At 40.8% G+C, this 9,839-nt stretch overlaps 1 protein-coding gene and 1 long non-coding RNA gene across 2 annotated transcripts; both read left to right on the forward strand.

The window, feature by feature from the left end:
• Positions 1 to 507: 507 nt before the first annotated feature.
• Positions 508 to 4,349, forward strand: LOC136429828 (BBSome-interacting protein 1-like). Its single transcript, XM_066419821.1, has 3 exons — positions 508 to 640; positions 2,044 to 2,306; positions 2,787 to 4,349. Exons 2-3 carry the CDS (start codon positions 2,112 to 2,114, stop codon positions 2,913 to 2,915), a joined length of 324 nt encoding a protein of 107 aa, XP_066275918.1. The 5' UTR covers positions 508 to 640; positions 2,044 to 2,111; the 3' UTR covers positions 2,916 to 4,349.
• A 2,541-nt stretch (positions 4,350 to 6,890) lies between these two features.
• LOC136429221 (uncharacterized) lies at positions 6,891 to 8,927 on the forward strand. The gene is made up of 2 exons (XR_010754714.1): positions 6,891 to 7,515; positions 8,089 to 8,927. It is a non-coding gene; the product is annotated as an uncharacterized lncRNA (long non-coding RNA).
• Positions 8,928 to 9,839: the final 912 nt, after the last annotated feature.

The following is a 9,839-nucleotide window of genomic DNA, read 5'->3' on the forward strand; positions in this document are numbered from 1 at the left end:
GGCTCGTTTTTGACGTGTTTTATGCGTTTTTGTCGGGCTTTCTAGTTTGTCCCGTTTTCTTTTTTGTGGGCTTGTGACGTACATAAAGAAAACGGGACAAAAAAGAAAGCACGACAAAAACGCCTAAAAACACTAGCCTACATAGCAGGCTTTGAACCGGCTTTTTTGGGGGCTAAATGATACACTTTTTTTCAGCCAGCCCGTAACTATCAGCCACCCCGTAACCATCTCGCCGGTAAAGAAGGTTACGGGGTGGCTGATAGTTACGGGCTGGCTGCAAAAAGTGTATTATTTAGCCCCCCAAAAATGCCGGTTCCAAGCCTGCTATGGAGGCTAAAAGCAAGCATACGCAAAACAATATCTCCATGAAAAAGTCTTTTTTCATGGAGATAACAAAGGTTCAAACAAAGAAGGGCTAATTGTGGATCCCAAATAAAGTCAAAGGGCCACGATCTTCCATCTCCCAACATGTGCTTGGAGCTGTCCGTGGTGCTAGTTCGTCATCAGTCACGTGATCAAAATAGGCGGCCATCTTGAATTCCCCGGTCTGTTTGGGTCTTTTGGATTTGTGAACAGCGACTGAACAATACTGTATTATAAAGAAACTGTTTGCCGTCTCAAACCGTCTTCTGCATTATCGGTGAGCGAGTTTCTTTGCTATGTCTCTCTCCTTCCTTTAAGACTGGGGATAATTTTAGTCGTGCCCTGCAAGAAGGCAATTATATCGTTGCGAAATATTTTGTTGTGTGCCCCCCTCCCCCACTTGGAAAAAATATTGTTTTGCTGCAGTTCGGCTAATTAAAACATGATAAATGTGTCAGTGTTGTATTTACCACGCTGTTCTTAATGGTAATCTTACGCAAATAGTGGATATTCCCATGGGAAAATGACGTCACGTTGGGTACAGAATGTTAATCATGCAAAAAGCCTATAATTTTTCTGAATGAAATGAAGATATAACGGAGGGTGCTGTAACTTCGGCATACCTGCAACTTCGGACGGATTCTTAATTATCTATCCAGAACTGAGTCATCTTTGTTTTCATCCACGGTGCGGAATAAAATCGTTAAGAATCCAACTTCATGCATAGAGCTGTCGTCTGAATATTATGAAACAGGATCCCGGAACTTGTGTACTGTTATCTGATTTTTGTGCCACCAGGAAAGTTTGGCAATAAACAATGGCTATGTTCGATGCAAGGACATTGCGTAGTGGCAACTATTACATAAAACATATTCAACAGTCGTGCAAACTTACTTGTTTTACACATGAGGCATAAAGCTATACAAAACACACAAAAAACGTGGGTCTTGGTTAGTTTATGTTGCGAATAAACTTGTCTGAAAGAACAAAATCAACCACGGCTTTGAACGCCCTCCCCTTTTACCATTTACGTCACGGCCATTCCATTGACCATGATTCGAATGTGATACCACGTCGAGGCATCTCTGCCCCCCTGTACATAAGTTAAGTTGGCTCCAAAATGGCAAGCGTTATTAATCTAGCTTGACTATTAAACGTCGAATAAACTTGCATTTGATAAGTTCCTGGTGGCAGGAACATGGTTCCACAAGCAAACTCATTGATGTAGCAAACATGTAACCTAACCCCGCAGGTTGATTAAAATTGACAGACTGTATGATTGATATTATAATAAGTCGGCTTTTAGATTGTATGACTGAAATGGTGCAGTATAAATCTGCGTATAAATGCGTGTGCCCTTTGTAGCTGACTGCTGGGGTGAGTTGCCCCTTCATGACCCCATTTAAAAGTTGTTGACAAATGTTTTAAAAAAAAGAAATTTTTTAAAATTATTTTCAGTTTTCAATTCCACCCTCCACTTAAACATATTCGTTAATAGACTTCTCTAGTGCCCCCTACTCATAACAATTTCATCTGCATGTGACATCTCTGATTGCTAGTAATGTTTCAGTACGTTTCCGATCAAACGGTCCAAGCAGTACGTGTCCTCACTGTTAATCTCCAAGCAGATGTTGGGGTGTGAGATTACAACATTCTCTAACTCCCAGCTTTCTCTCACAGTTACAACAACAGCCAGGCTTCTCTGACAACCTGACCCACCCCTGACGTCTGCTTGGAGAGTACCCATCATGCCTGGCGAGAAGCAAGGTGGAGCGTACAAAGAGGTTCTGCCCAAGCAGGGCCAGCTGCACACGGAAGACAACCCCACCATGGTCCTCTGTAAACCCAAGATCCTCCCCATGAAGTCTGTGACTCTGGAGAAGTTGGACAAGATGCAGAGAGAGGCTCAGGAGAAACTGAAGGCCCAGGAGGCAGAACAGGAGGTTCGGCTCCACTTCTGTAGAATTGTATTGAACCTCCTTGATAGAACGAATGGGTAGTGGCGTTATTTTGGTGTAATGGTTAGGGTGTTTGGCCCAAATACAGATGAACACTGGAATATTAAAGGGCAATACACCAGTAATACATATTTCAGGTTTCAAACGAGACTGCATACCCTTAATACAATGGTCTCTTCCTGGGAATGCATGTACAATATACTTCTAAAGCAAATAAAATAACTGAGTTTGATGTATGTATATCTCTTTAGCTTTGGGTTCAGTAAGGGCGTTGCCTGGCCTGATAGCCTGGCTGGTAGACTGGCCTGATAGGCAGCCCATACTTTTTTGCAAACCCTTCTAAACCGTTCATTTTCTGCCCAGGCCAAGATGCTGCAGTCAGGAGGTTGCCTGGCCGGTAGACTGGCCTGATAGCCAGCCCATACTTTTCTAGAAACCCTTCTAAACCCTCCTTTTTCTGCGCAGGCCGAGATGCTGCAGTCAGGAGGTACCAACAGTTTTGAGCCGAGCACCTTGTCTGACTTTAACACTGAGGGTGCTGCGGGGGAGACGGACAGGTACACCATGGGACAACAGGACAGCGAGTATCACTGAACACACCAGTGTTCTCGCCAGGCCTTTTCAGCATAGGGGCCCCCGATGCTGTGATCTGGACCCCGATGCTGTGATCTGGACCCCGATGCTGTGTTTCAATGAGCATAGGGGTGTTTCTTTCTAGGAAAAACCTTCATGAATCTTATAAAAAGTTCATATTTGGCTTCAGAATGAGGATGTGGCAGAGGAAAAACTTTAACTTCACAAAATTTCTCCCTCAAAACGCAGGAAATATTGTCTTATTTGGTTATGAACTTCAAAATTTTGTGCGGGAAGATGCCAGACTCCCAACCGTTATCATGTCTTTGGCACTCCGCGAGTGACTTGGGCCCCGCAAAGTTGGCCTTCTATACCTGACCCCTATGCTGTGAAAAAATCCTGGTGAGAACACTGCACACACAGTAGAGTTGGGCAGGCGTGATGAGGAAAACATCTAGTCGGCAGTTATTACATATTATTTTCTTCAAGACTTTACTAGTAGTTAAGGGATCTCCCCAGCGTCTGTCCTTCCATCCCAGGATGGAATTCTGCTAGTCGGGACAGATGATTGAGGGTCTGCATGGAGGGTCCTGGCAACACTTTACGCTGAATTGAGAAGAACCCCCTACGTATTACGTTAAAATCAAGGAAGGCAATTATGCAAAATTTGGTCGCCTCACTACAAATTACTTGAATAAGACTGCTTTCCTTATGAATTACAAAAAGTCAAAATAGGCTGCCTACATCTTACAGAAAAGAGCATGCAGGCCCTCATGATTGCGACCATTCCATTTCCCCTTGATATTGTAATCAGGTAGTCTACAGTGCTATGTAACACTTTCAATCTAGATGAAAGTGTTTGAAATGTACACCTCAAAATGCAGGAAATAGAGTTTTAATGGACTGTACATTTGTATATCGTATGGGTTTATAAAAGTTGTGTGACATTCCACAAAAATCAATACTTGCGAAGCTGTATATCTTAATATTCTTCCCATTAAGACTCATTGTTTTAGAAATTTAAGCTCATCCTCCTAATACCCTGTGACAAAGTTACATGTATAAAGTCTGTCCCAGTTGTACAGTGTTTACAAAAAAAGGTACCAATGACTGTGTAGAAGGGACACCTGTCTGTTACTTAATATATTGCACCTGCAAAGGAATTTGATGGTTCTGTGAAAATGGTTACACATGTGAAGTGTATTTGTAAATGTCAGATTGACAAGACACATCATTCAAGCAAGTAGACTGTGGATTATGTCCTTTGTCAATATTGGTAAATTAAGTGTCTTAAATGTGGGGGGAAAATTTATCTGATATTTGATATGGACCAAATTTTGCTTTCCTATTTGTCAACAGAGAATCAGTTTTTTTTTCCAGAGAATGTCATTGGATACCTGTAGATCATGCATTGACAAGTTCAATAGAATGCTATTCATAACGATTGGATATTTTTTTTTAAATTGGGCACCATAATGCCAATGTGTATATGATGCAGATCATTAAAAAGAATCCTGATGTGTATATACACATATCTCCCAGTAGTTGTAAATATTGAAGAAACAACAATTTCTAAAGCTGAAGGGAGAAATAAAGTAAAATATTGCAGTGTATGTAGTAGAAATTTAGTGTCCTTTTATCTGTGTTATTGGCACACGAATTCATTAAGTGTCAAGTTTTTATGTTTTAGAAAAGATTAATGATGTAAAAAAGAAGGTACAGTGTACTAAGAGATAGGGCAGACACATAATTTTGCCGAGCACCCTAGAAAAACAACTGGAATTGTACTTGTGGAGATGTAGCCAAGAGTTGCAATGATACATCACCGTTTTCAGTGCACATCTTGTGTGTTGTCGTGCTGAGTTTGAATTATTGTTCCTTTTAGTACATTCCTCCGGGGCTCCACCACACGGCTTAGGCTCTAAAGCATTAAGGCCGGGGCTTACGGGAGCTTTGCAGTTAAAACAAACCACCCAACCCCACGCTGCCGCTTACAGTCTTACAGCGACTAAAATGCGATCTGTTCCCCCCGTATGGCGTCTCACTGTTCATTTGGCCCTGCTGTAGCAATCCCCGGTAAGTTGGCTGGAGACGTCTGTTTGAGTTAGATACCCCGGCCGTATCCCTTGGCAAACTGTCCCTTTGTAATTGCGATCCACACAATATAACGAAGCCGGGTTGTTGGAAAACGCCGGGCATTATTAATACAGGACGGCAGGGAGCATAGTAATGTATTTCAGGTGTTAGCAGCAAATGAATTCATAAAGCAAGCATTAGGATTCATTATCGGCGCGGCTGTAACGCGGCGGGCTCGCCGGTAATAAAAATGAATCACAAGCGCAGCACATTTTCATGCTCTCCTGCCTGGGCATTGCACACTTGGTGGCTTGAACATATTCAATTAATCTCCATTCCTTCCCGTGTAGAAAAAAAAGATGGGCAAATCTGCTGGCTCAACTCAGACAAGTTGCCCGACCGATGAAATATTCTATGCATTTTTAATTATAAGAGGCTGAGGCTGAATTTGTGGATGTGTACATCATAATCCTGGGGTATCGACGCTAATCTCTCGGGAGGCTCACCGGCCATGGAATAATTTTCCCCGTGCTGTTCATGCGAGGGGAAGTAATTTGCTCCGCACATAATCATTCAATGATTCGATGCTTAATAAGGACGTAAAAATGCCGTTAGAGACAGACATAATACATATCATTACGGCAAACTGTCGCGTCTCCTCGGTACGCCGACAGCTGATGGACAGCGCGGGGGGGTTGATATCGCGCCGGGAATGATCAAGTGGCGAAAGCAAACCTGCTTCATTTACCAGCGGAGCAGTGTCCATAACAGGACTGTGCTCGATGTGCGTGTTTTCTGTAGGCGGGCTGTGGATTAGAACTCTGGAAACTATATACATGTATGCCTCTCATAGAATGCTAATAGGTGTTCTTTTTCCCAGGAAAATGCATGGAACACCAGAGGGGATGTCTGAACAAACGAGTAGCTTGAGGGGTGAGGGTGGCGTGTCTATGTGCAAATTGATACACTTATATCCACACGCGGTATATGGAAGACGTGGTTAAATAAAACAGAAATCCGCCAAGGCAATTTTCTCCCTCCCCCAGGAAACGACATTGTTTGAAGTCGAAATGAGGAAGCTGGATTCTCTTCCTCGCGCTGTCGTTCCACCTGTAAAGCCGTGCACGACGCGTTCCCGCGAACAAAAGTGACAAGCGCGCTGGAATAAGCGATATGATTGATGACAATGAGGCTCGATAATTACACCCAAGTCTGTGGGAGATTTAATCAAAGCACTCCTGCGATTGACAGCCTCCCTTTCTGGGGATGTATTAAGCTAATTAAATGAAGCCCCCCTAACAAGCAGAACACCAAATGTTACATTTGTCTACATTTGATTGCTTAAGGCTGCGTGAAATCTGTGTTTTCAGTGACTAATGCGGATAAACTGCCAGAAATCTGGCATAATTGCTCTGCATTGATTTGAGTAATCAATTACCTGGTGCAGCAATTAGGCCCCGATAACGCCAGGCTCCGCCAGCAAAACAGCAGGGAAGCGCTCGGCTTTGTGGTTGCCGTAGCAACTGTTTATACGGAAAAGCTTCATCTCGAAACGTTGTCTATCACTCAAATCCTGCTGCAGAGAGTTGAAGGTAATTGTTTGCGTTGTTCAACTGCAAGAAGTTTGTAATATTTCAGGTTTTTACAAACTTCAACATCCCCACGAAACCTGGTTTACATGAGTTTTGATTCTGCACATTGATATGTTCACTTTTACATATTTGTTACTTTGAAAGCAGTTCTATGAAACTGAAGATTATTTTCTTCCAGTTTGTGAAATTCAGTACATTGTCAGTACATTCAAAACAGCCCAAGAAGACTACTCATCATCATCTCTTGTGTATGTAGAAAGGTGGTCACTATGGACAGGATTCAAATTTCAGGGTATGATTATATAGTATGTAGTCTTTTATCAATATCCACTAAATTTCAAATCATTGTGGTCATTACTTTCCAGTCGACGTCCTTTTGAAAGTCAGTATGTAAGTGTCAAGACAAACAAGGGTGAACTTTGATCAGAGCTGTGTGGGTGAGTTCCTCATGCCATGAAATCTACAAAGACATTGTCTAAATGTTTGATGAGGATTACCTTTGTATTTCGATTAAGGCCATGTTGATTTGATTGTATGGATGACATCATAGTTTTATAGAATAGTATTATTGTATCAATTGCTTTGTCATTCTTACCATACATTGTGCCATGTGCAATTGTCAGGCAATAAAGTTCATTCATTAATTCATTCATTCATAAACACAACTGTTGGTACGAAAATAAAAGCATTTGAGGCTTGATATGTGCATACGTACACTTGATCTTTTTATGTTCTTCTTTCAAATGAGAAAAAAGAAACAGGAATCCGAGAAACAAGCAATCACATTGCAGTGGCCTTTATATCTACAGAGAGACTGATTTGCAAGCGAAGAAAAAAAAGCAACATTACCACTGCCATCTAGTGTTCTCTCTCAGAACTGCAGTGGACTAGCCATCGCCGAGACCTTCGGCCTAAGGCCAGGGGCCAAGGAAAAACTCATGCTGTACATAAAGGTATCTTGTACCACCCCTTTGGGCCATCTCAATGTTATTTCTGGTTCAGCATTTCAGATCTATAGGCCAATGTCAGATCTCTACTGCTATTTATATCAATAATTCATAATGGGAATAATTTAGCTTACAAGCAGATAGAAGAATACCATCTATAATAACAAGATACCAATAGTATTGGAGCTTGTATGTTATTCAAGGGAACGTCACTGCATATTCTGTTATATGATTTTTCTTATTCCAGGCAAGGCAGATAGTCACATATTTTGAAGGGTTTTCATACAGATTTAATTTCTTGGACCACCTTTTCCCAATTTCTACATTAAAATCATACCTTTAACCAACAGTGCCTAATAAAGATATTTCTTATGATATCAAAAATAATAGAAATGTAACATACAAGACTTTCTACACCGAAAGACTTAACTGTAGACTTAAGTAGAGTTCGTCTGATACTTTCTTAGGTATTTCAATGAAGACCACCCCTTACATTTACTTTGTGGCTTATACAGACAGCCACTTGTTTTAACATTGCAACGTTAAGTGCTGACAAGGCGAAAACTCTTGTTATTTCAGTCCCCACCCTCACTGCGACATGGCTGGATACTGTCTTTCTGCAAGCCCCGGCACCGTTGGCATCTGGACCCACCAAACCACCCAGGCTCCAACAACTGCAAACCAATATTTCCTCCCAGACATCAGATGGAATTATGCAACCGCTTTTGCCTTTTTTGTCTAAAGCAGGAGCTAGACAAGAAAGTCGGCAGGATAAGTCCACTTAATACCCTTAGCAGGAGCCACTGCCGGCATTATGCATTCACCAACGGCAGTATATAGATGGTCAGTCAAGCCGAAAAATTGAAAACCGAGTTTCATTGTAATGAATCCTTTATAGTTGGTGCCACCATACATCATCCCAATACACATGGCAGCGCACATTTGTCATTTAATATAGCCGGCAAAGTTTGTGATTGAAATTTTATTGTGCCCTAACAACTGTAATATGGAATTATGGAGGTGATACGCGATACTTCATTTTCCGCGAAAGGCACGCATTTCTCACCCCTTCGGAATAATTAATTCCGATGAATGCTGCTTTGTGAAAGTTTTATAGGGTGGGAATAATGTGTAATTTATTTTTCCTGTGGGTGAAGGTGCCAATGTGGGGAAAGATTGCTAGTGTGTCCCCTTCATTCATTCTCCCGCGATCCAATGTTGCAGTTTTATTTGGACCAGTCATATTGTGTTCAGGAAGGCCAATTTTTCACCGGGGGGCTCTCTTGCCACCTAAGTGACAATAATTTCTTTATTTCTCTCGGTCCTGTCACCCCAGATTGGTGTCATCTCTGATTTAGACTCTTCTCCATTTTGATGAAAATGATTTTTGTCAATACAGCTGGCTTCTCTGATTTAGTTATAGGGTTGTTGGATCTTTTTTTAATAGAAGATTGTAGGTCAGAGAAATGACTATGTATTATGAGAACATTTCGATGACATTAATCTTTATTTCAATATCAATGAATCATTTGATTAGAATGATGAATAGTTTCAGCATCACATTATTTGTGCTTTTTTTAGTCTGTGAATAAATAAAACCAGTAAAATTGTACAGTTCTGGAACAACTTAAGTTTTGGATTGAGTAAAATGATACATTTTTGGAAGAACTAAAATTATGCATTTTTGGATTAAGTAAAATGATACATTTTTGGAAGAACTAAAATTATGCATTTTTGGATCAAGTAAAATTATACATTTTTGCAAACAGTGAATGGGTATATACATGTATGGTTTACTGTCATCGCATAATGGTAAGTACTTTCCATGCGGCCATGCCTCAAAAGAAAATTTAACGAAAGTATGAAAGGAAATTAAGAAAAGATACCAAGAATACATCCATGAATAGAGATGAGGCAAAAACAGGTGAAAATTCCATGGCACAATCTTCAAGTATATAAAGGCATGACAACACAGAGAGAGAGACCAACCAAATATAGTCAAGTAGATTTATATTCCTTAACTCTACGATGTTAGTGACTAAACATTGTCCTTTCATAGTACTGTATGCCTCAATTTCAACTACAAAAACATGGTTAATCTTGTATCTACATGTAGCAGCCTTATGTATACATTTCCCATGGGGATGTGTTCTGAACTTTAATACCTCTACAAGTCTGTTACTGTACATTCAAGGCTACCATTTTAGACTTTTTACTGCCATCTTTCACATTCAGTTCCCCACAAGAAAGTACATGCTATGCACCTCATATTTGCTTTTGGACTTACCTTGCAAGTTTTTAGACAATTTTAAAAACTTCCAACAATCTAA

The sequence above is a fragment of the Branchiostoma lanceolatum genome, chromosome 3 (assembly GCF_035083965.1).
Source record: "Branchiostoma lanceolatum isolate klBraLanc5 chromosome 3, klBraLanc5.hap2, whole genome shotgun sequence".
Lineage (NCBI taxonomy): Eukaryota > Metazoa > Chordata > Leptocardii > Amphioxiformes > Branchiostomatidae > Branchiostoma > Branchiostoma lanceolatum.

Coding starts and splice junctions, on each gene's coding strand:
- LOC136429828 (XM_066419821.1), top strand. CDS start 2,112: ATGCCTGGCGAGAAGCAAGGTGGAGCGTACAAAGAGGTTCTGCCCAAG. Junction 2,307..2,786: donor CCCAGGAGGCAGAACAGGAG/GTTCGGCTCCAC, acceptor TTTTCTGCGCAG/GCCGAGATGCTGCAGTCAGG.